The 27,665-nt window shown below is 39.3% G+C and overlaps 1 protein-coding gene across 2 annotated transcripts in view; it reads right to left on the minus strand.

Annotated features, from left to right (window-relative positions):
* tnpo1 (transportin 1) overlaps nucleotides 1–27,665 on the minus strand; it is a 148,067-nt gene that overhangs the window by 63,202 nt on the left and 57,200 nt on the right. For both annotated transcript variants that reach the window (XR_012099241.1, XM_073048327.1), the window contains exons 5-6: nucleotides 17,895–18,044; nucleotides 13,249–13,355 (exon numbers count right to left, since the gene is read on the minus strand). Coding sequence is in view for 1 of the 2 variants with exons in the window: in XM_073048327.1 (XP_072904428.1) it covers nucleotides 13,249–13,355; nucleotides 17,895–18,044 (257 nt within the window). In the remaining variant the exon portion in view is untranslated. The remainder of the gene's footprint in view (nucleotides 1–13,248; nucleotides 13,356–17,894; nucleotides 18,045–27,665) is intronic.

Here is a 27,665-nt window from a genome sequence, read left to right on the forward strand (position 1 = left end):
AGCAGAAACGAAAAAAACAAATGAATTCTAACAGAACCCCTAATACCATGGATGAACATATTGATTGTGGACTTCAGAAAGGAAAAGATGAGGGGGAAAACACAACAGTTCTCATCAAGCAAGAGATCAGAATGGGAAAGGGTGAGGAGTTTCAAGTTCCTGGATGTCAACATCTCTGAGGATCTATCCTGAGCCCAACACACTGATATAATTATAAAGGTGGAACAACAATGACTATACTTCATTAGGAGTTTGACAATTAGCATGTTACAATTAGCCACCCAAGAGAACCACAACCTTGTCATGGTTTGGAGGCTTGCAAGCCTCAATGACCCAGAGAGCAATGTTTACTGAAGTCAGGGCTTTATGCTTTGGCTCTTGATAGGGTCATCCATGCCAAACAGGTCGCAGAGTAGAGGCCAGACTAAGAGCTGTCCACAGGTTCTCCAGGTTCGAGGGTTCAGCTCAGGGCTAACCTTGACTAGTAAAATGAAACCCCTACGATAACAGCAATGAAAAGTCCTTCTACATCTGAGTGCAATGGTATTTCTGAGCCTCCTACCTGCGACTTGCATAGCTGACAGAAATAAAAATGAAGAGGAAACCACTGGCACGATGAAGGAAGCCCTGAACACTGCTGGAGATGCAAAGCTCCTGATAAGTGTCACAAACTAGGGATGGGAGACCACAGTGATCCTCTCAGCAGTTTCTACTATCCTCTGTAGAGTCTATACACCCCAAGTTTCCATACCCCACCGTGATGTAGGCAGATAGGACATATTCAATGGTAGAAAGTCCTTAGAACGGTACACCTAAATCTCCACGGAAAGTATAGGCGCTGCTGTGCCTTCTTGATTAGTGAGGGGGTGTTGCGGGTCCAAGTTAGACTGTGGTCTTCACTCTCTCCACAGCAGAGCCATTGATGTGCAATGGAGTGTGATCTATCTGTGCCTTCCTGAATTCCACAATCACAACTTTTGTCTTGTCCAAACTGAAACTCAGGTTGTTGTTCTTGCAACATTTGACAAGACTCTCTACCAGCTTTCTGTATGGCGAGCATGTTTCCTTTAGTGGGTGAGCATACGACCAAAGGGCACAGCCTCAGGAGAGAGAGATGTCCATATAGAACAGAGATGAGAAGGAATTCCTTTAGCCAGAGGGTGGTTAACCTGTGGAATTAACAGCCGTGGAGGCAAAGTCATTGAATATATTTTAAACAGAGGTTGACAGGTTCTTGGTTAATCAGGGTGCCCAAGGTTATAGGTAGAAGGCAGGAGAATGAGGTTGAGGGGGGGATAATAAATCAGCCAAGATGGAATGGTGGAGCAGATTTGATGGGCCAAGTGGCCTAATTCTGCTCCTATGACTTGTGGTCTACTTTGCTGATTAGGCCATATTTGGCTACTGAGGTTTCCAGCACAAGTTGAAAAGGGATTTATTTGAATTGCATTTTTAAAGCTTTATCTAATACTACAAAGCAGTTGTGCATCATTTTTTTAAAAATAAGTATTATTAGTGTGTCAAATCGTTTTCAAAATTAAGTTTCAATTTGTGAATTCCTTTTATAATTATCCCCAAGGAACCTGCAAGAAAAGAGTTTTGGAACTTCAAAAATCAAAAATTAATGACATAACTGATTCGGCAATTCTTGCGATTGAGGTTTTTTTGCGTTTGTATTGATTTCCAAGATTAATGGTATCATTCAAATGCTGCCTGCACTATAAGTACAAATAATTAACCGAGACTTTAAATCTGCAAACATTAGATAGCTGAGTTCAATTTTTAATTTATTTATATTTACGCTCAAAATTTTAAATATAATCTCAATCAGGATCTTTTTTAACTGCAGTTATTGTAACTATATAAATGAATGGCGAGAGACAAAGCCTACTTTCAATACTTATGGTGCATGGGCTATATTGTGAAACAAAGTCTTGAAATGACATATTCTTAACACACAGAAAAAGCTGGAGGAACTCAGCAGGTTGAGCAGCATCTATGGAAGGGAATGAACAGTTGAGATTTCATGCCAAGACCTTTCATTAAGTTTGGAAAGTAAGGGGTGATAAAAAGCTTGGGGGGGGGGGGGTGCAAAGGAGTACAAGTTGGCAGGTGATTGGTGAGACCCAGTGAGGGGGAAGGTGCTTGGGTGGGGCGCTGGAATGAAGTAAGAAGCTGAGAGATGTTAGGTGGAAGAGGTAAAGGATTGAAGAAGGAATCTATAGGAGAAAGACAGACAATAGGAGAGAAAAAAAGGGAACCAGAGGGAGGTGATGTGCAAGTGAGGCAAAGAAAAAAAAGTGAGGATAATCCACAGAATGGAGATTGGAAAAATAGAGGAGGGAAAAGGAAGTAATTACCAGATATTGGAGAAATTGATGTTCATGCCATTAGGTTGAAGGCTAACCGGACAGAATATGAGTTGTTGCTTCTCTTGTCTGAGCTTAGCAGTAGAAGAAGCCATGGACATACATATTGGAATGTGAAGTCAAATTGAAATAGGTAGCTACTGAGAGATGCTGCCTTTTTGCACTGGACAGAGGAAAGACATTCGACAAAGCGGTCCATTAGTCTGTGTTGGTCTCACTAATGTAGAGGAGAGAGCACTGGGTGCTCTGGATGCAATAAATCACCCTGGGAGACTAATAGATGGGAGTTTCATTTCACCTGGAAAGACTGTTAGGGACCCCAAGTGGTGGTGAGGGAGGTGATGTAGCACTTGTCAAGCTTGTAGGGGTAAGTGCCAGAAGGGAGATCAATGGGGAGGGACAATTGGAAAAGGGAGTCAGATAGAGAGCACTTCCCATGGAAAGCAGAGAGAGGAAGATGTGCTTAGCAGTAGGATCCTATTGAAGGTGGCAGAGATTACAGAGAATGATATGCTGGATATGGAGGCCCCTGGGAGGATAAATGGGAAATGGAGAGACGCGGGTGAAGGAAGCGCCGACGATAGTGGAAATTGAACCATTCTTTGAAAAAAAAGGACATCATAGATGTTTTAGAAAGGAAAGCCTCATCCCAAGAACAAATGTGGCAGAGACAGAAGAATTGAGAAGGGAATAGCATGTTTACAAGTGACAGGAAGAAAAATAGTCAAGATAACTGAAAGTCAGTAGGTTTGTAAAAGATGTCAGTGGATAGTCTGTTTCCAGAGATGGACAAGTAGATACGAAGGCAGGGTGTAGGCTGGAGGTAAAATTGATGGCAGTCACAAGCTCAGCACAAATGCAGTTGTCAGTGCAGTGGAGAAAAGGTTGAGGAATGTAGGCTTAGAACATGGACTGTTCCATGTAACTAATGAAAAGGCACGTATACCTGGTGCCCAAGCAAGTGCCCATGGCTACACCTTGGATTTGGAGAAAGTGGAGAAGCTGAAAGAGAAATTGTTGAGGGTGAGAACAAATTCCACCAGAAAGGAGATGGTGGCGGAGGCAACTGGTTAGGTCAGTTGTCCAGAAAAAAAATTGGGGAGCTTCAAGTCCTTCCTGAAGGGGGTTGGAAGTGTACAGGGATTGGATTGATCAGAAATATAACTTTGTCTGTATTGTTTAGCATCATTTGTTGCTGTAGGTCTGATTTTTTTCAGCCTTGTAACAGCTTTATGTTGTTCAATCACTTATCCACAAGTATTAACTGTTCTACAAATAAACGTTGAACAATTTAGAACGACCTCTGGGTACGTGGGTGTTATTCATTTCTTGTTACTGAGGAAGAGAGTTTTTTTTTGCCATTGCTAGTAACTCTTTTGAAAGCTGGGATGAATTCATTTGAACCTTCAGTCTTTTTTGCAGTTATTCCCACAATGCTGTAGAATCAGAGTAATACAGCATGGAAATAGGCCTTTCAACCCAACTGGTCCATGCCAATCACAGTAAACTCATCTGATAATCTTCCAAACCCATCCTACCCATCTTAAGTGTTGCAATTGTACCCATTGAAATTAGTTTCTCTGGCACCTCCTTCCTGATATTCATTTTCCTGTTTGTGAAGAAGTTGCCCATCAGATCTCTTTTAAATTTCACCTCTTATCTAGGTATCTGTGTCCTCCAGTTTTGGACTTTTCAGCCCGGGGAAAAGACTGTACACCTTAATCATACACCTTGTCATATTATAAACTTCTATGAAGTCACCTCATTGTCTTAAGGTCCAAGGAATAATGATTCCAGAATGGCCAACCTCTTGCTTTATATAACTTGTGCCCTCTAGTCCAGGCAACATTCTATTCTTTTTTCTGCATTCACTCCAGCTTGACCATGTCCTTCCTATAACAGGATGATCAAAACTTCACAATATTCCCAAGTATCGTTTTACTAATGACTGTGTAACTGCAACATAATGACCCTACTCCTAAATCTGATGTCCTGACTGATGAAGACCAGCATGCTAAAGTCCTTCACCACCCTATCTACTTGCATGTTGCTTTCAGCAAACTCGGCACTTGTATTCCCAAGTCCAACACTCACCAATGTCCTGCTATTCACTGTATAAGAATGCAAGACATAGGTCCTGCCCTGGTTTAAATGCCCAAAATGAAAAGATGTTTGGGGCTTTGAACAGTGACAGTGATGGAACAATTATGTAAAGTATGGCAAGTGAAAAGGCTTTTTGGAGTTGGGAAATGAGTCATTTGTTACAGTTCAGATAGCACTGTAGGATGTAGCCAGGTATTTCATGTAGATATATGGATCCAGTGTCCCTGCAGGCTTCAAGGCAGTCACCATCATTCTGGTGCCTAAAGGGTGACAGTAACTGGCCTAAACAATTACCATATAGTCCTGAGTTCAATAATCATGGCCTCAAAGCTCTCTGTTTCTTTCTGGACACCAGTTCCCCTCCAACAGCACTCTCCTCCTTCTGGTGGAACTTGACCTCACTCTTGATAATTTCTCCTTTGGCTCCTCCAAATTCCTTCAAACAAAAAGGTGTAGCCATGGGCACTCGCATTGGTCCCAGCTATGCCTGCTTTTTTGTCGGCTACTCATCAGCAAGAACGATGAGTCAGCTTAAAGAGAGGAGGTGCAGCGGCTAACGGACTGGTGCAGAGCCAACAACCTGTCTCTGAATGTGAACAAAAGAGATGGTTGTTGACTTCAGGAGGGCACAGAGCGAACACTCCCTGCTGAACATCGACGGCTCCTTGGTAGAGATCGTTAAGAGCACTAAATTTCTTGGTGTTCACCTGGCGGAGAATCTCACCTGGTCCCTCAACACCAACTCCATAGAAAAGAAAGCCCAGCAGTGTCTCTACCTTCTGCAAAGGCTGAGGAAAGTCCATCTCCCACCTCCCATCCTCATCACATTCTACAGAGGTTGTATTGAGAGCATCCTGAGCAGCTGCATCACTGCCAGGTTCAGAAATTGCACCATCTCAGATCGCAAGACCCTGCAGCGGATAGTGAGGTCAGCTGAGAAGGGGTCTCTCTTCCCGCCATCATGGACATTTACATTACACGCTCCATCCGCAAAGGAAACAGCATTATGAAGGACCCCACGCACCCCTCATACAATCTCTTCTCCCTCCTGCCGTCTGGGAAAAGGCTCCGAAGCATTCGGGCCCTCACAACCAGACTATGTAACAGTTTCTTCCCCCAAGCTATCAGACTCCTCAATACCCAGAGCCTGGACTGACACTAACTTACTGCCCTATTGTCTTGTTTATTATTTATTGTAATGCCTGCACTGTTTTGTGCACTTTACGCAGTCCTGTGTAGGTCTGTAGTCTAGTGTAGCTTTCTCCATGTGTGTGTGTGTTTTTTTTTGTTTTTTTTTAAAACATAGTTCAGGTCTCACAGTTTTTGTACTGTGTCATGTAACACCATGGTCCTGAAAAAAGTTGTCTCATTTTTACTATGTACTGTACCAGCAGTTATGGTCGAAATGACAATAAAAGTGACTTGACGTGGAACAGTGTACAGTGCCTACAAAAATATTCACCTCCTTTAGAAGTTTTAATGTTTCATTATTTTACAACATTGATTGGATTTACTTTGGCTTTTTTGACACTGATCTAAAGAAAAATACTAATGTCAAATATGAAAACATCTCTCCACAAAGTGATCTGGATTAATTACAAATACACCACATCCTCGTTATATGCGTCTTCAGACTATGCGGATTCAGAGTTATGCGGGGAACCTATTTCTACCAATGTCTTCTTACATGTATCCAAAACTTACAGTTATGCGAAGAGCCCTGCTTTCCTGCCAGTACAAGTCATGTGCGCGCGCCTCACAGTCTCACTCCTGCCAGTCTCGCATTGATTTTGGCAAGGTGTGGATGCGTCATCTTGCGCTCTTAAACTTTTGTTGGTTTTACCAACAGTACAGTGATTTTATGCTTGAAACATTTAACTATGCCTCCTAAGCATCCGATGTCATGTCCTGGGCCATCAGCCGAGTGGCAGAGAACCGCTTTAACACTTGAAAAAAAGTTGTAAATTATAAACAGCACAACATCAGGTGGAGGTAACACAGCTCTGGGACGCTACTGCCGGGAACAGAATCTTGCCATTAAAGTTCTTCTGTTGCTTGACAATGCACCAGCCCATACTAAACATTTGGACCGCATTCATCCTAACATAATACTGCATTTCCTACTGCCTAACACAACATCGCTAATTCAACCACTCGACCAAGGTGTGATCCACATTCAAGGTGTTTTTTTGTTTTTTTTTTAAAAAAACAGCGAACTATCTCTCAGATGCTGCAAGCAACAGATGAATTTGAAAATCCCAGGAGGTTACCAACAGTGAGGGAATGGTGGAAGTCGGAACACTTAGCACAAGTAGCGATGGACATGGACCCAAGTTTAGAACGGAGTCAGGATTTCAGTTGTTCTCTGCCGTCAACCCTTCTTCCCTACAAGCAAATTTATGCTGAAAAACAAACTGATGCCAAGCAAACAACCCTCACCACTTTCTTCAAACCAGTGTCGGCAGTTCTAAGAGTTCTGTGAGTCTTCCTTCACCCCTTGCTGTGCTTGATATGATCCTGATGACCACAACCATCCATACACCTTATCCACGTAAAGCTGCCCATCACCACAACAACCACTCATCTGCTGAAGCAAACATACCTGCCATGTTGGTGAGTACTGTACACCCTAGTATGTTAACTTTCTATGATTTATTACATTGAATATTACCTTAAATTGATGAAATACAATACAAATGTGCCTTGTGGTACTGCTTTTGTGTTGTATTGGTATGAAAATGTGAATAAATTGCATATAAAACGTATTTAGGAAGCCCTCAGGAACGCATCCCTATTTTCTCCATTTAAATAATTATTCACATTATGCGTCGACTGCGAGGAACGTATCCCCCACATATAACGAAGATAGGGTGTATATTTTAAAAAAATCACAAAGTAATTGATTGCATATGTATACAACCCCTTTAATATGACATACCAAGTCATCACTGATTTCAATTAATTGTAGTAAAAATAAACCTGTTTCTGGAAGGTTCAACTGCTGGTGGGTCAGTTTCCTGGCAAAACATCATTAAGACAAAAAGAACTCTCCAGCAACTCCGTGGAAAGGTTATTGAGAAACACAAGTCGGGAGATGGATACAAAAAAATTTCCAAGTCACTGAATATCCACTGGAGTACAGTTCAGTTAATCAACCTGCTGGTGGTGTTGGCGCTGCTTCTTTTTATGCTATATAACAATGATGACAGAATAGATGACTTTGTTGCCAAGTTTGCAGAAGGAATGAAAATTGGTGGAGGGGCAGGTACTGTTCAGGAAACAAGGCAGCTATAGAAGGACTTAGATTAGGAGAATGGGCAAGAAAGTGGCAAATGAAATACGATGTTGGGAAATGCATGGTCGCACACTTTGGTAGTAGAAATAAATGTGCATACTATTTTATAAACAGGGATAAAATCCAAAAATCTGAGATGCAAAGGGACATGGGAATCCTTGTGCAGAACACTAAAGTCTAAAGGTTAACTTGCAGGTTGAGTCAGTGGTGAGGAAGGCAAATGCAATGTTTAGCATTCAATTCAAGAGGTCTAGCAGGGATGTGATGCTGAGCCTTTGTAAAACAATGTTGAGGCCTCACCTTGGGTATTGTGAACAGTTTTGGGCTCCTTATCTAAGAAAAGATTTGCTAGCATCAGAGAGGGTTCAGAGGAGGTTCACAAGGATGATTTCCGGAATGAAATTATCATATGAGGAACATTTGATGGCACTGTACGCACTGGAATTCAGAAGGATGGGAGTGGGGGGATCTCATTGCAGCCTTTTTAATATTAAAAGGCCTAGACAGGGGAGTCTAGGAAAAGAGGGCACAGCCTCAGGACAGAGAGACATTCATTTAAAACAAATGCAGATAAATTTCTTTATCCAGGGGGTGGTGGATTTGTGGAATTTGTTACCACAGCAGCTGTGGAGACTAGATCGTTGGGTGTATTTAAGGCAGAGATTGCCAAGTTCTTTATTAGCCATGGCATCAAAGGTTATGAGAAGGCGGCTAGGGAGTGGAGCTGAGGAAGGGAAAAAAGGATCAGCCATGATTGAATGGCAGAGCAGACTCGATGGGCCAAATGGCCTAATTCTGCTCCTATGTCTTATGGAACTCTCATCTTTAATAATGAACTCCAACATCTTCCCAACTACAGTTCAAAAAAGCTTTTAAATTAACAACGAAAATCTTAGTATAAATCATTAGCACAACTGTTATATTTGCATCAAAACAAATTGACTAAAATTTTTCCTTCCTTGGGGAAGAAGAAAGCGCAGCAAGTTTACTCTTACTGGATGTCTAAGCTATGTAGCTACAATATACAAATGTTATACCAGTGAAAAGCTTTACTTAATAAAAATTGAAATCACCCTATTCAAACTACTGGCTTTTCATTCCTGTTACAGTTCCTGCACTGACAGTAGCTATATATTTACAAATTTGGTGCTGGTAAATTCATCCTTGTAATTTATAAAACAGCTGTTATGTGATTTTCTCACTAAATTTGAACAGGAAAACTGCATTTCTTCCAACATTCTAAATTTGATTTCTTTTGACATTTTAAAATTTTAACAAAAGTAGCAGCAGTATCTCAATATTAGATACCCAATGTGAAGTGTTTTTCCAGTGTTACAAACTGATTTAACAGTCTGTACTAACTGAATTCAATCTTGGTTCTGTTAGCAAAATGTGAAACTGATTTTTCCTGTTTTAACATTTGAAATCTCCAAAAGGGTTTTGGCACAGCACAAACTCAATAATGCTATAAATTATCACAGATCACATATTTAAAATGAAAAAAGATTGTATAACAAACACAAGTTGTTATTATTATAGTGAAGGTGGAGTTCACTAACTGTAACTCCAGAAACATGACTAAGTGCATTCAAATCATTTAAAGTGATATGTGACACATTTAGATCAAGCTCATATCCCCCAAATGACAGTCCCAGCCTCAAAAACTTTCAGCACCAAAAATGAACATCATTCTCTTTCAACAAAGAAAATACTTCACAACAGCTTCCAGTCATTTTAGCTGTCCAGAGATAGACCACATAAGGAACAGTTCAGCAGCCAAGCACCAAGTACTCTGTGTATTCCTATCAGATAAAACTGATCAATGAAACGTCAGTACTGAAACATAAAATCTAGGAACACAGTAGAAACCTTAACCCCTATATCTGCTCCGCCATTGAAGGTGGATTTGATTGCAACTCAATCCCACATTCCCATTCACCCAAATAGCTTTTCACCCTCGTTTAAGTACTTGATTACCTGTCTTCTAAATATTCAAAGACACAGCTTCCACCAACATTTGAGTAATAGTTTCACTAACTCTCAAAGCTTACAAATACATTTCACCTGTCTTAAGTTGATAACACCTTATTTTTAAACAGACACCTTGTTCTATATTCTCCAAATACACACACACACATATATATGCACATACATACACACATACCAATAAAAGTAGGGCGCTAAAACAGTACTGTATTTATCAATGTGGAGCAGAGAGCAAGTTTGTAAATCTGGTTGCAGCAAAGATGTTGGGAATGGCAAAAAATGGAAGAGCTGTGGGAGGGGTGTGGGACAGGAGGCAGAGGAGGAGTCAGGCCCAGACACACCCAGTCCTGAGATACCAGGCAAAGGCAATTTAATTCCAAACAATAGGTTTATCGATCATTACAGAATGTCTCTCTGGTGCTTCTCACCCCCTCCTCAGTCCCTTCCCCTCTCAATCCACAATAGAGACTCATATCAGAATCACAGTCATCTACACTCACGTCATGAAATTATTTTTTTCACAGCAAATGTACAGTGTAATACATTAAATTACAGTAATGTACAAAAGTCTTAAGCACTATATTATATGTACACATTTTATGTATTTGAGAAAAATGACACAATATTACATGTATTTGTTGGAAAAAGTACATGAACCTCTGGGGTAATGCCTTCTACAAAGGCTTTTTGGAGTCAGGTGTTGCAATCAAGGAGATCAGATTGGACATGTGGGTTGTATAGGTGCCCTGCATTATATAAAAAAAAAGACACAAAGACTGTTTACTGACAGAGCCTGCTCTTCATAATAGACTTCTTTATGTGCACCATGCCTTGATCAAAAGAACTTTCAGATGACCTTAGAAGAAATGCAGAGATGCATGAAGCTGGAAAAGGCTACAAAAGCATTTCTAAAGACCTGAGTGTTCATCAGTCCACAGTAACAGAAATTGCAAATGGAGGAAATTCAGTACTGTTGCTACATTCCTTAGGAGTGGGAATCCTGCAAAGATCTTACCAAGAACACAATGTGCAATGCTGAAGTAGGTTTTGAGAAAGAACCAAAGGTAACAGCAAAATACCTGCAGAAATCTCTAGAACTTGCTAGTCTCTGTTCATGTAAACAGAGAAAAACACTGAACAAGAATAGTGTTCATGGAAGGACACCACTGTCTCCAAATGAGATAAAAGGGCACTAAACACCAACACCAAAATCTCAACCCAACTGTGAAGGGTGGTGAAAGGGGCATCATGTTCTAGGGCTGCTTTGCTGCCTCAAAGCCTGGACAGCTTACAATCATTGAGGGAACAATGAATTCAAAATTCTATCAAGACATTTTACAGAAGGTCAGGGTAGCAGTCCATCACCTGAAGCTTAATGGAAGTTGGAAGATGCATCAAGAGAATGAACTAAAGACAAGAGTAAATCAATAACAGAATGTTTTAAAAAGAAAATTTGTCTTTTGGAATGGCCAAATCAAAGTCCTGAACTTAATCCTACAGAAATGTTGTGGAAGGACCTGAAGCAAGCAGTTCACGCAAGGAAGCCCACCAACATTCCAGAGTTGAAACAGTTTTGTAAGGAGAAATGACTTAATATCCCCCTAAGCCAGTGTGCAGGACTGATCAAATTCCAGAAACTTTTGGTTGAAGTTATTGCTGTACAAGGGGTCACCAGTTACTGAAAGCAAAAGGTCACATACTTTTTCCAACAAATACAAGTAATATTGGGTCATTTTTCCTCAGTAAATAAACAAGCATAACTTTTTTGCTTTATTTATTTAATTGGGTTCTCTATCTAGTTTTAGGACTTGCATGAAGATCTGATTACATTTTAGGTCATACTTATGCAGAAAGAAAATTCTACAGGGTTAACAAACACTCTCACGTATATACATAGACCCTCCTCCCCCCACCCCAAGAAATTTGCACTGCACTGCAGATGAATACCTCTTGACTGAGCGCAATAGTAGGTACCAGATGAAGCATACTGATGAACAATAATTATAAGTCTTTTATTCATTGCTACACAATAATGATTTGGTTGAGTGAACCAAAATACTGGAGAACACTTAAGAATTCACAACATACCCAAAAGTCAGTAATTTTCTGTAAAGGAGAAAGAGTAAGGCACATATACTACACAGTTTAGGATGCAGACAGCAAAGTCGTTCTTTAATGAAACCATCATCTTAACTGAAGTTCCTTGCCCTTCTGATCATGCCTCACGTCTTTTCTGTCCCTTAGACAAATCACAAGCCCAGTTGTGCAGTATGCTCCTGAATAGATTGTACTGAAGATACATTAAGTAACTTCACCATTGCCACTAGAATGCCTGCTTTCTATGCAATGGTTCTGGTGATATAATGAAAACCATTACATCAATACTTACCATCTTCTGCAGGATAGCTATTATACATTTTCTGAACTTATGATAACTGGACTGTTGCCCTTGCATTCAATAAGACTATTTTGTTATAAAAGCTGATTATATTGTGAAATGGGAAAAATGCTCTCATGGTGTAACTGATGATGATTTTTTTTCAACATGTTAAGTGGCCCTGCAACGCAATGTAGTACTTGTGACTAACAATCATTAAATAGCACAAGTGCAGACAAATGTGTCAGTGTAAATATTGACATTAGCAGCCATGGATTATTTTGCAATGAGGAAGTTCCTTTACAGATACTAACAATACAGTAATTTTGAATGAAGTAGACTTCCAGTAGAGGGTGAACACCCCGGCAAAACAGAGGAAAACCTCCCGTAAAAATTCAATCTATTAAGAATCAAACAGGAACTTAAAGGTACTATGAAATACTACCCTAAATGTATTCTCAACTTCAGAAATCAAGTAGCAGAGTTATAGAATTTGTGTAATGGTTGTATTCACCAATACAGGGAGGCGCTAAGATGTTAAACAGCTTACATTAGTTTAAATGTAGTTTATGCTCAGTCAACTAGATTTGGGTGGACATTTCAAGCAGGACATCTTCATAGCATTATCATACTACATTTCACTATAACTTCTATTCCTTATTCCCAAATTGCCAAAGCACTGAAAGGACAGAGAAAGAACACAAGGCATTACTGATCAGTTTGGACTTCGCACAATGCTTATCATATTGTGTTAATATGATTTGCTGCTATATTTCGACTGGAAATAAATTATTTTATTACCTCAGACAGAGCAAAACACATCAGAAATAACACTTTTACATCTTTTGTTCAGAATACCTGTTGAGTAACCCAGTATCAGATATCTATTACTATGTTTCACTACAAACTGATTGTCTTTGGTAATTGAATGGAATTTTATTTATCATTGAAAATTTTTAACTGATTGAGCTGACTCTCTGTCACACAACAAAAATAATTAGGCTACCCAAAGAGCTACCACCCGCAGCCTAGCACTTTTAGAATTTTCAGTTGTATTGGCGTGGTATGCAACTAAACAAAAATTCTGCAATTACTGAACTCTGCACACCCAAACTTACTTCACACGTATTGTAATCTTCTGAGTCCAAAAGCACACACAATTTGGGCAACAGATCAGGCCAATTTTGTAGCTCACCCTTTGAGGCTATAGTTGTAATTAGGATTCCTGTTTAAAAAAAAAGTAGCAACATTTAAATGAAGCTTCAGCAACTGAAAAATGACAAAAATATTATTCCACAATTAGAACTATGTTTATGTAAAACACTAAAATTAAATGATATAATCATATTAATGTATGCAATGTACAATTACTCAACTTTCCATTTATAATTCACAATTTATCCATACTGCAAAATGCACAACCTGTGTTACTTAAAATATATATGCCCTGAGCTCTCAGTAGCACCAGCAAATCATACATACGAATGCACACCCAGAGGGCAGATAAGGATAAGGATAAGGGTGTGCGCACCCCACCACACTCATTCCTGAATGAGTCTGTGAGCAAGACTGAGAAAAGAGACTAAATACTGTAGAATCCACAAGTTCTACAAAACCATAATTTATATTAGATCTATAAAACTTTGACCAACTATGAGCAAATTAAAATGGCAAAAAATATTTGAGGTTCTTGCTCCTATATTCCAGCTATTCTGGGCTGCTGAAGTTGCACAACCAGACTACCTGCGTGGGCATTAGGCTAAGTATATCATATAATGGCAGACGCCAACTAATTTTCTAGAAAGTCATGTGACTGCATCTTAGGATCACAGGCACTGGCAGAAGATACGCTGCCTGTCTCGAGCTTGTTCCACTAAACGATCTCACAACTGAACTAAATTTCACATTTAGATATGCATGCCTATAATCACCTTTTTTTTACCTACTACGTATGATTCAGCATTCCATGATTGGTATAGGAAGGGCATTAGACATTTTGAAGATCTTTTTATTGATAATCGCTTCGCATCTTTTCAACAGCTCTCAGCTAAGTTCAATCTGCCCAATGCTCATTTTTTTGGATATCCCCAAATTAGACACTTTATTAATCCTTTAATTCCTAACTTCCCTGAAATGCCTGAGAAAAATGTTATGGATTTCTTTCTTTCTATTAATCCATTAGGTAAAGGTTTAATATCATTTATTCGTGATAAATTAGCATCCTTACGGCGTGCCCCTGTGGATAAAATTAGAATGGCTTGGGAGCATGATTTAAATATCTCCTTATCTGATGAGACTTGGGATTTGATTCTCAAATCGGTTAATTCAACCTCTCTTTGCGCTCGCCATTGCCTTTTACAGTTTAAGATTGTTCATAGAGCCCATATGTCTAAATCTAAACTATCTCGATTTTACCCTAACATTAGACCTCTCTGTGATAAATGCAAAAGGAGCGAGGCCTCTCTCATTCATATGTACTGGTTTTGTCCTAGCTTGGAGAAATTTTGGAAAGACGTCTTCATAACGTTATCTTGTATTCTGAATCACCACCTAGAACCTAACCCTTTAATTGCTTTGTTCGGTTTTTTGGGTGAGACAAATTTACGTCTGAGTTCGACTAAGTGTCGAATCCTCCTGGCTAGACGTTTAATCCTCCTTAGATGGAGGGATGTTGCCCCGCCCACGCATGCTCAATGGCTTAATATTATGTCCTGCTTAGACCTTGAAAAAATTCATTATTCAGTTCTTAATTCGGATACAAAGTTCCATAAGGTCTGGGGACCTTTTATTGAGTATTTTCATAACCTTCCTCTTAACTAAGGTTGTTGGGTTTTTTTTGTTTTTTTTTTTTCGGTCCCTTGCTTTCAGCTCCTTTTTTGTTGGTAGTAGACATTAATATCTTCTGTTGCTAAGTGTATTTACAGTTTTGGGGGTTTGAATGTCCTGATGTACACTCTCTAGATTGTGTTGTGGTTGGTCTGGAGTTCTTTTTTGTTGTGGGGTTTGGGGAGGATACTAATTTTACATATCTTCAATTTGGGTGCTTTCTCAATTATCTTCTTTTGTATTATATCATTATTGTATGTTTATTTTTGCACTGTATTAATGTTCTTCATTTCGACCTGGGGTTTTTTAAATCTGTAGCAATGTAGAAAATGTATAAAAAAACTAATAAAAAAAAGTTATGCATGCCTCTTCATAATTGTTAAGGTTTGTTAAACTGAAGTATTATTACATGGATTTAAAATTTCAGATGAATATTCAATCACATTTGTATTTTAAGCTTTGTGGGCATGTGAGGAACTGGCTAGACTTGATTTCATTTGATATATTCACTATGTGGATGCTGGTAAGTGTACCTCTGAAAAAATTCCCAGCCTTGCCATAAACCAGCTAGTATACTTAGTTATTGGAGGGATTGAATAAATTATTGAAGAACCCAAGATCAATGGTATTGGCCGTATGAGAGAGAGAAAAAAATCAATGAAGAACTTTATGGCTAATTACATTTCCCCAAGGCACAATTAGAACAGTGTCTCAGAGTTGCAATGATTTGACACCAAGAATACACTTAGATTGAACTCCATTCATTAGAATTAAAAGGAAAATTTCCTGTGAGCTGAATTTTGTCACACGTCTTATACTTGGGGAGATACTGTTCCTTTGTGCTCACATCTGCATTCATTATTCCACATGCATGACCTCTTGTGCACAATACTAACATTAATAATGCTGGATCACATCTGGTGCCATGTGGTTTACAGAATTTAATCATATAAAACTGATTTCACCATACTATAACACACTGGAAGAACTAATTCACTGGCCTCTCTCCTCTAGTCATTCTCCCCAGTCCATCATTTCTTTCCATCTAATTCTCTTTTGAAAATTTACACTAGTTCCATTTCTACTGCTTTTCAGACAAAAGCATTCTACATCAGAAAACAGTGCAACAAAAATACTGTACTAATCTCCCCTTTAAGAGAGACAAAGTAGGAAGCCACAGGCCAGTCAACCCAACAGCTCCCTTTAGAAAGCAGGCAAAGATGTTATAGCAGGACACAAAGAAAAGCAAGATGACAGTAACCAAGTGAAGTTAACATGGTCTGTAAGAAGGAAAATACATTTGATCTTTTGAACAACTGGCATGCTTTGAAACAGTAATAATTGTTGGTGATAAAGGTGAACAGAGAGACTTGGGTTTTCAGAAGGCATGTAAAAAGATGCCACAAGGTTTAACAGAAAATAAAACCTTGTGATGTAGGAGATAAAATATTGGCTTTTGTTTAATTCTTGGTGAACAAAAAATATACACAGTGTTGATGAGACCAAATCTGGAGTACTGTTTACAGTTTTTGTCTCTTTATTTAAGAAAGGATGTTATTGCACCAGAAGCAGAATGAATGAGAGGTGAGATATGATATTTGAGGATTCACCCCACCACCCGAGAGAAATTCCAATGTATATTCAAACGGATGTGGACTAATGAACCTAACAATTAAAATACACAATTTTGCAAAGATAAAAATAAACTAAAACCAAATACTAGTTCAATAACTGAATAGTGTACAGCTTGAGCTATTAACTGAGTAGCAAAAAAACCTTAAAATTCTGGAGGCCTCAGACTGGGGAGTCGATTTCAAGGGTTATGAATTTAAAAACAGGATTAAAATAGTTGAAGGCATTTCTAAAAACATGAGCTGCTAAAAGCACCCAAGGGCTTGTTAAAAATGCCAGTGACCTAAAGATTATCATCTATTAAAGGGCAATTGAATTCATTTCAACCAGCAGAAAATAGAACTCCAGTGAGAAAAGGGCAGTGTAATTAATTTTGGCCTGGTGGTGCTAAACTGTTCATACCACGGAAGGTGGTGGGACAGGATGCAAGAGATGGGTGCTCCTTCCATATTATAACCTGCTGTTCTATCCAGCAACCACCAACAGCCTGCAGCAGACTATAGAGAATCCACTATCCAACTGTTCAGAAATCCTATGTTCAGCTTCTTTCTCAGTGAGGCCCCATTTCCAACATCCTCTGGAATATTTATTTTAACATTGCGTAAAAACCAAAAACGATGAACTAAAATGTATTTGAGTATTAACAGGAATAATAGCCTACAACATGGAAAATCTGATAATCTGACATAAAATCCTGAGGGTGCCAGATTTTCAGAACTTTACTATATGTACAAGACCTGGAGAGTATTAATAGATAACTTAAGCAGTTGAAGGAAACAGGGAAAACCATTTTACAAAATAACTAACCATGATTAGCTTAGAAGATGTTAAAAATCTGAATTATGTTTCATTGGAGGAAATCAGTTTACCCCATTTACTGGTTAATAAATCACTTGAAAAGTAAAACTTAAAACAGTATCAAATGCTTCATTTTGAAATGATGGATTCAGTGACAAAGATTATTTTCAGTTTATTTTGTTCAAGTTACTTCAGCCAAAAATTGGAAGTTGAAGTATAAAATTCTCAATTGCACAATATTCACAAGAGAGCAATGAACCATACTGCAGCAACTGAAAGCTCAAATATTATCATTCAGCATCAGACAAAAAAGGCATAGGATCAAGAAATGCATTTAAAACTTCTCATTACATCAGGAAAAATACCAATTTATTTTCATGTATTTTGAGTTCAGATTGAGCTGTTTTCTTGAAGGAATAGTAACTAATTTCCACAATCTTTCTTTCCATAAAATATGTACATAAGGAAGCCTTATGAATCAAAAGACCATAGCATTACAGAGACTTACCAACTGTGGCTCTTATTAAGGGTGAAGAATCACCAATGTTTCTCAGGCACTCATTTTTAATGAAGTCAGTGACCCCATTTGGAAAGTTGTGTAAATGTGCTTTCACATTATTTTTCAAAATCAAACCACTCAGGGATCGTGTGGGCTCATCTGTAATGGAACATATTGAATACACAAATAAATTAATTAGCACTAGTACCTTTATACTGCACACTACTTTAAACTCACCAGAGATAAAAACAAAACCAACTGAAAAAGAGGAAAAATCCATTTATGTAATGACTTTCATGTTATCACAATAAAGTACTTTAAGTTAACTGAATGTACGGTAATCACTATTGAGCTGTGCAAATTCAACAGATAGCACTGGAGGCCAGGACTGAATGTGGATCATTGAGGCAGCAATGTTTCAATAAGATCACTTCAAGTATTTGCTTTGTCTATTTAAACTCTCCTCAGAGAGCAAAGCTCCTATCCCAGAAATAATATAGCTGGGTAGAGAGTGCAGACTCACCAAGACCACTAGGATCTCAATATTCTTATACTCAAGGTCCTCTTGTAATAAAAAAAGGACCACATACCAATTGCTTCCTAATCTAGATCTTGCTGCCTGCAGAGCTGGACTACTTCACTAGCTCAAATGCAAGTCAAGCAGAATATTGTAAAAGGCTTCTACTTGTGACCCTATCTTCAAAGCAAAATCAGTGATGATCCAGCCAAAGACTCCACCCATAGGAACTTCTGTTGTGATATCCTAAAAATGAGATGAATGACTTCCAATAGCAATAACCATTTTCAAACCACTCTAGTTCAATAACTTCAATCATTCTCTAATACAACTAGCATTCACCATTCTGCATTCAAACCAACGATGAAACTGTCAACAACATCTTTCATCACTTAGTGACGATTGAGTCTAGTCTAAGAGGGCAATAAATTAGATAGATTTGTTGCACATTTGGAAAACTAGACCATTTTGCATACTATCAGGGCAAGGTTAATACATTGCAAAAGCAACATGAATGCAAACCTTTACAGAAGCCAGGATAATATCTGGTCTTTCACCAATGGGCAAAGTCTTTAAGAATAACAGTCAAGACATTTAGAGGGCACTGAAGAAGAGATTTTCCACCCAGAGGATATACCCAAAGGGTATGGACTGAGTGCTGGACTCTATGATTGTGGCAGCATGGAGAGGAATAAGATAATGTCCAAGCCAAGGTTAATTTATAGATCACGTACAGACAAGAAAGATATTTGAAGAACATAGCAGAGTACTGGAGCCATTTGGCATACCAAGACAAGGATGAGAATGAAGGGTTCTAGGGTGACACTTACTAGTGGTCAGTTACTTTATTACTGGCCTTTAAGTAGATGTTCTATTGGCCATTAATATCTGTATTACTGTAACATGATTGGTGATTGATAATACAAATAAGTGAACATTCACAAGGTTACCAACTGGTTAATATCTGTATCCAACATCAACTTCTGTATAGTGTCATTTCTTGCTCAAGTTTCAGAAAGGTGTGATGACAGGGACAAGGTTGTTCTCCTTGTGTACAAGTAAATAAAGTGTGATTGAAGAACGAGTACGAGTTTTCAGAGCCCAGTTAATATCAGGGACAATGCGATCATCCTATTTCGTAACTCTCAGGTCAAAATCTTGAAATCTCCTCTTAATCACCATCAGTATTCCTCACTTTTCCTCCAAAAGAAAGCTAGTGCCAGAGACAAAACAGCAAATTATCTACCAATGCTACATACTCCAACATCCCACCATGCATCATTAGGGCTTTGACTCAAAGGATTCAAGATGACTTCAAAAACATTATGCCAGATTCATAAGAACAGGCAATAGCACATAACAATATAAAGAATTGGCCTGTATATTTGGTAAATTCATTCAATAAACACATGAATCCAGCTTCAGCTTCAAGGCCTGGGTTCTATAACTACATAGCAAAAGAACAGTTGTTTTCACCCAAATAGCAGCCCACAATTCTTGTGCTCACTCCATCTCAAAATTCCTTCTCTTATATTTGCCACCAAGCATAAAAAACAATTCTCATGCCAATCTGCTTCACTTTTGCATCTTGCAGACAAGTACTGTACATATACAACTTCTCCAATTAATCCTTCCTCATTATAGTACACAGTTCACTTTTGTCACCCCTTATTTCTCCTTCCAACATTTCATCTTACCATCATATGTAAAGGACCCATTTTCCTTTTCAAAACTGTTTCCCCAAATTTAATTCTCTGACAGGCATTCAGTAAATAAAAGTACATAAAATAGGTAGCAGCTGGATTTGAAATTGGCTCAGGATTAGCAAGCAGAGAAGTAAAAACATGCTTTAATATACAAGGGAAATTACTTCAAAGTTATTGAGATGATTCAATGAGCCATCACAAATAACAACTGAATGACTTATTTTGTACTGCAACATTATACCAGAATAACCACTAGATTTTGTGCGTGTTGTTCAATATTTCAAGCATTTGCAAAACTTAAGTGTTTAAAACTAGAGGCAATGTTCTGTCTGGAACAGAAATGATACCTTCAAAGCAGTGCAGGAGTTGAATGAATAATGAAGCATTGAAAGAAAAATAGATGTCAAACAATAAGATAAAGGGGACTTGGCTAAGATGGATAAACTTAGCAAAAATGACACAAATGTTTAGGATATCAATTTTCAACAAGGATGACTGAGGATGAAAAAGGATAATGAAATGAAAATTTGTAAATTTGAAAATTTGTCACAGGCCAAGATGATTTACATACAGCCTACAATATCCCGAGGAATTAAGTTTTTCCAATTGCAGTAAGTTTTAAAAACCATAATTTAAAAAAGTAGCAGAGTTCACGAAGGTATTTGATGATCCATTTGCACATCTTTGATGTTTCCAATGATATCTGTGCTTGAGAAAACAGCCATTTAACTGGCTTGTATTAGCAAATTGTGAAGTTAACTTACTTTCCTAGCAAATTGAATGCTTCTTTTTAAGCTGCAGTTTAATTCACCAAAAATAGCCTTTCACATATTGGTTTCCATACTTCTCGAGGCAATATTATTTTATTAAATTTGGAGTGCTGCTGCTGCTGGAGTACCTGGCTGCTCTAATGTGTAAACATGCAAGTGGCAGATTGATAATAAAATCTAATCTCAATCCTTGCTTTTTTTTTTGACCAGACCTCATCCTTTCAAACTGGTTCATACCATTTAGAAGACTGCAAGAACACACAATGCGAATAAAGTTAACTCAGTATGTGTTCATAAAAGTCAAATTGGTAAACAATCTAATAAATTGAGGAACTGAGTTATAGGGATAGGTTGCACAGGCTAGCCGCTAGAACTTCCTTTATTGGAGCGTTGGAAACTAAGCGTGATCTTGTAGAGTGTATAAAATCATGTGAAGCAGATACAGGATGAATGCACTAACTCTTCTCACTCCTCAAGAAAAGGTGGTATAGGAGTGAATGAGCTCCCAGAAGAGGAGGTTGAGGCAAGTACAGTAACAACTTTTAAAGGACAGATGGACAGGTATATGGAAAGGATATGTACTAAATGCTCGTAAATTTGACTAGCTTGGATGAAGCTAGCTTGCTCATCATGAACCAGATAGGCCAAAGGACCTGCTTCTATTTTGTTTATGTCCATCTATGACAAAATACGAATTTCATTAAACCACAATCAAACCCAGAAACAAGCATCTCCTTTAGTTGATTTCAATAACTTCATTCAGGTGGTTAGGATTGGATTTCCCATTCTCATTTACCCAGTCATAACAGATGTATCATTTTCAATATCCAAAATGCCATGACGCATCATCCAAAGATCAATTCAAACCTCTCAATGACTGAAAACCACCACATCCCTCTCTCCCAAAAGGTTCTCATCTATAAATGTTGTTTGGTGACAAACTCTACCCAATATATTATTCCAGAATTTAGTTTCTTCAACAATATGCTTTTGAATAAGTTTCTACTAAACATATGTTATGCTAAGCTCAAAGCTTATGCAGCTTTGACTCTAATTTTTCCTACATTTTAAGATGGTCAACAATGGGAGAGACATTTCCAACAAATATTTGGAAGGCTTAAACTATCTTCAGTTCAAATCACAACATTCATTTCAAATCACAACATTCATTTCATGACCAGAAACACCATCCATCTCCTTGGCAACTAAGAAACTGTTCACAACCTTGATGTCATATGTCAGAGGGATCAGCTTTAATTAACATGTAATCATCTTGACTACAAGTGCTTATTTTTATCACCATGGCAAGGCCTGTTTCAATCCCTGCCTGGTTCCTGCTACAAAATACTATTCCACACCATCTCCAGACCCAACTATCCCCAATTTAATTGTTCCACCACTAGGAACAACATCTTCAGCTGCAAAGGCTCTAAAACGGAACCCAAACAGCTGAATATAAACATAAGATTATTAAGGAATTGGACACGCTGGAAGCAGGAAGCATGTTCCCGCTGATGGACGAGTCCAGAACTAGAGTCCACAGTTTAAGAATAAGGGGTAGGCTATTTAGAACAAAGATGCGGAAAAACTTTTTCAGAGAGTGGTGGATATGTGGAATGCTCTGCCCCAGAAGGCAGTGGAGGTCAAGTCTCTGGATGCTTTCAAGAGAGAGTTAGATAGAGCTCTTATAGATAGCGGGATCAAGGGATATGGGGAGAGGGCAGGAACGAGGTACTGACTGTGTATGATCAGCCATGATCACAGTGAATGGCGGTGCTGGCTAGAAGGGCCAAATGGCCTACTCCTGCAACTACTGTCTATTGAATCACTGCTTCTTTCTAAAATGCTCCTAAGAAGCTTACCTTTTGAGCAAACTTAACAACATCTGCCCCATTATCACATCTTTGTGGTGAATTTTATTTGATTGTGCTTGTGTGAATGCCTGAAGAGCTTTAAGACAACTCATATTACACAAAAACAAATTGTTGCACATTAAAAAATGTCATTATATCCAATGACAAAATGCTGCTTTGAAACATTAAATACACTCAGAAGTTTAATTAAAATGGAGTTTTGGTTTGAAAAATGAAAAGATAGCAATGAGAGACTTACAAAGTGAAAAGATAGTAAAAGAGAGATTCACAAAGACAAACAGGAACTAAATGCTATTTTACTTAACTGCAGAAGACAAATCCAAGCATATTTGACACTTTCTAAGCCACCTACCTTTGATTGCAATGTTTCTTTTTTAAAAGCAGCACACCATATACTTTGTGGTTACAAACTACATGTAGTCAAATATAGAACGTAGAATAGTACAGCACAGTACAGGCCCTTCGGCCCACAATGTTGTGCTGACCCTTAAACCCTGCCTCCCATATAACCGCCCACCTTAAATTCCTCCATATACCTGTCTAGTAGTCTCTTAAACTTCACTAGTGTATCTGCCTCCACCACTGAATCAGACACTGCATTCCACGCATCAACCACTGAGTAAAAAACCTTCCTCTAATATCCCTCTTGAACTTCCCACTCCTTCCCTTAAAGCCATGTCCTCTTGTATTGGGCAGTGGTGCCCTGGGGAAGAGGCGCTGGCTGTCCACTCTATCTATTCCTCTTGATATCTTGTACACCTCTATCATGTCTCCTCTCATCCTCCTTCTCTCCAAAGAGTAAAGCCCTAGCTCCCTTAATCTCTGATCATAATCCATACTCTCTAAACCAGGCAGCATCCTGGTAAATCTCCTCTATACCCTTTCCAATGCTTCCACATCCTTCCTATAGTGAGGTAACCAGAATTGGACACAGTACTCCAAGTGTGGCCGAACCAGAGTTCTATAGAGCTGCATCATTACCTCGCAACTCTTAAACTCTATCCCTCGACTTATGAAAGCTAACACCCCATAAGCTTTCTTAACTACCCTATCTACCTGTGAACAACACACACAAAATGCTGGTGGAACACAGCAGGCCAGGCAGCATCTATAGGAAGAAGCACTGTCGACGTTTCGGTGTTGGCCCGAAACGTCGACAGTGCTCCTTCCTATAGATGCTGCCTGGCCTGCTGTGTTCCACTAGCATTTTGCGTGTGTTGTTTGAATTTCCAGCATCTGCAGATTTCTTCCTATCTACCTGTGAGGCAACTTTCAGGGATCTGTGGACTTGTACCCCTAGATCCCTCTGCTCCTCCACACTACCAAGTATCCTGTCGTTTACCTTGTACTCTGTCTTGGAGTTTGTCCTTCCAAAGCGTACCACCTCACACTTCTCCAGGTTGAACTCCATCTCCCACTTCTCAGCCCACTTCTGCATCCTATCAACGTCTCTCTGCAATCTTCAACAATCCTTGACACTAACCACACCACCAACCTTCGTGTCATCTGCAAACTTGCCAACCCACCCTTCTACTCCCACATCCAGGTCGTTAATAAAAATCACGAAAAGTAGAGGTCCCAGAACAGATCCTCGTGGGACACCACCAGTCACAACCCTCCAATCCGAATATACTCCCTCCACCACGACCCTCTGCTTTCTGCAGGCAAGCCAGTTCTGAATCCACCTGGCCAAACTTCCCTGGATCCCATGCCTTCTGACTTTCTGAATAAGCCTACCATGTGGAACATTGTCAAATGCCTTACTAAAGTCCATGTAGATCACATCCACTGTACTACCCTCATCTATATGCCTGGTCACCTCCTCAAAGAAGTCTATCAGGCTTGTTAGACACGATCTGCCCTTCACAAAGCCATGCTGACTGTCCCTGATCAGACCATGATTCTCTAAATGCCCATAGATCCTATCTCTAAGCATCTTTTCCAACAGCTTTCCCACCACAGACATAAGGCTCACTGGTCTATAATTATCCGGACTATCCCTACTACCTTTTTTGAACAATGGGACAATAGTCACCTCCCTCCAATCCTCCAGTACCATTTCTGTGGACAACGAGGACATAAAGATCCTAGCCAGAGGCTCAGCAATCTCATCCCTCGCCTTGTGGAGCAGCCTGGAGAATATTCCATCAGGCCCTGGGGACTTATCCATCCTAATGTATTTTAACAACTCCGACATCTCTTCTCCCTTAATATCAACATGCTCTAGAACTTCAACCTCTCATACTGTCCTCACTGTCATCAAGTTCCCTCTCATTGGTGAATACCGAAGAGAAGTATTTATTGAGGACTTCGCTCACTTCCACAGCCTCCAGGCACATCTTCCCACCTTTACCTCTAATCGGTCCAACCTTCACTCCTGTCATCCTTTTGTTCTTTACATAACTGAAGAACACCTTGAGGTTTTCCTTCACCTTACTCGCCAAGGCCTTCTCATGCCCCCTTCTTGCTCTCCTCAGCCCCTTCTTAAGCTCCTTTCTTGCTACCCTATATTCCTCAATAGACCCATCTGATCCTTGCTTCCTAAACCTCATGTATGCTGTCTTCTTCCACCTGATTAGATTTTCCACCTCACTTGTCACCCATGGTTCCTTCACCCTACCATTCTTTACCTTCCTCACTGGTACAAATTTATCCCCAACATTCTGCAAGAGATCCCTAAACATTGACCACATGTCCATAGTACATTTCCCTGCAAAAACATCATCCCAATTCACATCCACAAGTTCTAGCCTTATAGCCTCATAATTTGCCCTTTCCCAATTAAAAATATTCCTGTCTTCTCTGATTCTATCCTTTTCCATGATGATGCTAAAATCCAAGGAGCAGTGTTCACTGTCCCCCAGATGCTCACTCAGAGAGATCTGTGACCTGACCCGGTTCGTTACCTAAAACAAGATCTAGTATGGCATTCCCCCTAGTCGGCCTGTCAACATACTGTGACAGGAAACCATCCTGGACACACTTAACAAACTTTGAACAACACACACAAAATGCTGGTGGAACACAGTAAGCCAGGCAGCATCTATAAGGAGAAGCACTGTCGACGTTTCGGGCCGAGACCCATCAGGTCCTGATGAAGGGTCTCGGCCCGAAACGTCAACAGTGCTTCTCCTTATAGATGCTGCCTGGCCTGCTGTGTTCCACCAACATAGTGTGTGTTGTTTGAATTTCCAGCATCTGCAGATTTCCTCGTGTTTGTTCTTAACAAACTTTACCCCATCTGAACCACTGGAACTAATCAGGTGCCAATCAATATTAGGAAAGTTAAAGTCACCCATGATAACAACCCTGTTATTTTTGCACCTTTCCAAAATCTACCTCCCAATCTGCTCCTTGGTATCTCTGCTGTTACCAGGGGGCCTATAGAATACCCCCAATAGAGTAACTGCTCCCTTCCTGTTCCTGACTTCCACCTATACTGACTCAAAAGAGGATCCTGCTACATTACCCACCTTTTCTGTAGCCGCAATAGTATCCCTGACAGAAATACCACCCCCTCCTCCCCTCCCCACCCCACCCTTTTTAAAGTACTGTAATACAGGAATATTGAGAATCCATTCCTGTCCTGGTGCAAGAACCAAATGCAGTAAGAACTATGGCTTGATTTTTTTCTCCATCTTTTCCCAAAATCAAATCAGTAAATTCTTCTACCACAGCTTCAATATCAATTCATTAACTGATAGCTCCCAATTTATATCTTTAAGTATGAGATAGGAAAAATAATACCAGAATATGGAACGCAAAGGTGAAAAGAGAGCCAACATACCCATCACCTATAAAATGTTCACTCTTTGAGTGTTCAGGACAATAATAAATACCTTCTGATGTTTTGGTCTGGAGAATTGTGCCAGACAAAGCAGCTCCTCTTAAGTTCCTATTTTTCAAGTGGGTCCATCAGACTATTCAATCATTGCAAATGAACTGCAAAATGTTCAGTGCAAATGAAATCAATTATTTCAACAGAGCAAGAAACAGGGAATTTAGCACTAATAATGTTGTTACTGGACAGGTCTGAACTAACAATCCAGAGGCAAAAAAAAAAAATCAAATGTAAAATTAGAAAGAAAATCAATTCAATTTACAGAAATATGAAATTACATTTTTAAAAAGGAGCTTCAGTAACTAACTACAAAACCACCACATTATCTCTACTTGGTTCACCTGTATCCTTCAGGAAAGTGAACTTAGTATCTTTGCTTAGTCTGCTCGTGTAGCAGTGAACACACTACCCTCTTCACTGTAATGGCTTCACAGGCCATTGAACTGCATAAAAACCACTATGCTAAAAATCACAAGAATAAAATCACCATCCCTTCAATCAAACTAAAATTGTTCTCAATATCGATTTTGCAAGATTTTTCATATGCTTAAGTTGGAAAGATATCCCACAAATTAATCAAATTACAGCCCGAGGTCCTGATTTTAAAGCAGCATGTATTACAGAATGTATGCCAGATTCCATCAAAATACCTTAGAATATCCTATTCCATGCTGCCCTATATTGGGGAGCACAGTAGCTGGCATAATGCTATTACAACATCAGCAACCCAGATTCAATTCCACTGTCAAGGAGTTTATACATTCTCTCTGTGACCACAAGGATTTCCTCCGGATTGTTTCCTCCCACATTCCAAGGATCTAGTGATAAGGTACCCCATGCAAGGCTTATTGAGAAAGTAAGGAGGCATGGGATCCAAGGAGACATAGACTTGTGGATCCAGAACTGGCTTGCCCACAGAAGGTAAAGAGTGGTTGTAGATAGGCCATTTACTGCATGGAGGTTGGTGACCAGTGGTGTGCCTCAGGGATCTGTTCTGGGACCCCTACTCTTCGTGATTTTTATAAATGAACTGGATGAGGAAGTGGAGGGATGGGTTAGTAATTTTGCTTAT

The sequence above is a fragment of the Hemitrygon akajei genome, chromosome 6, assembly GCF_048418815.1.
Source record: "Hemitrygon akajei chromosome 6, sHemAka1.3, whole genome shotgun sequence".
Taxonomy (NCBI): Eukaryota; Metazoa; Chordata; class Chondrichthyes; order Myliobatiformes; family Dasyatidae; genus Hemitrygon; species Hemitrygon akajei.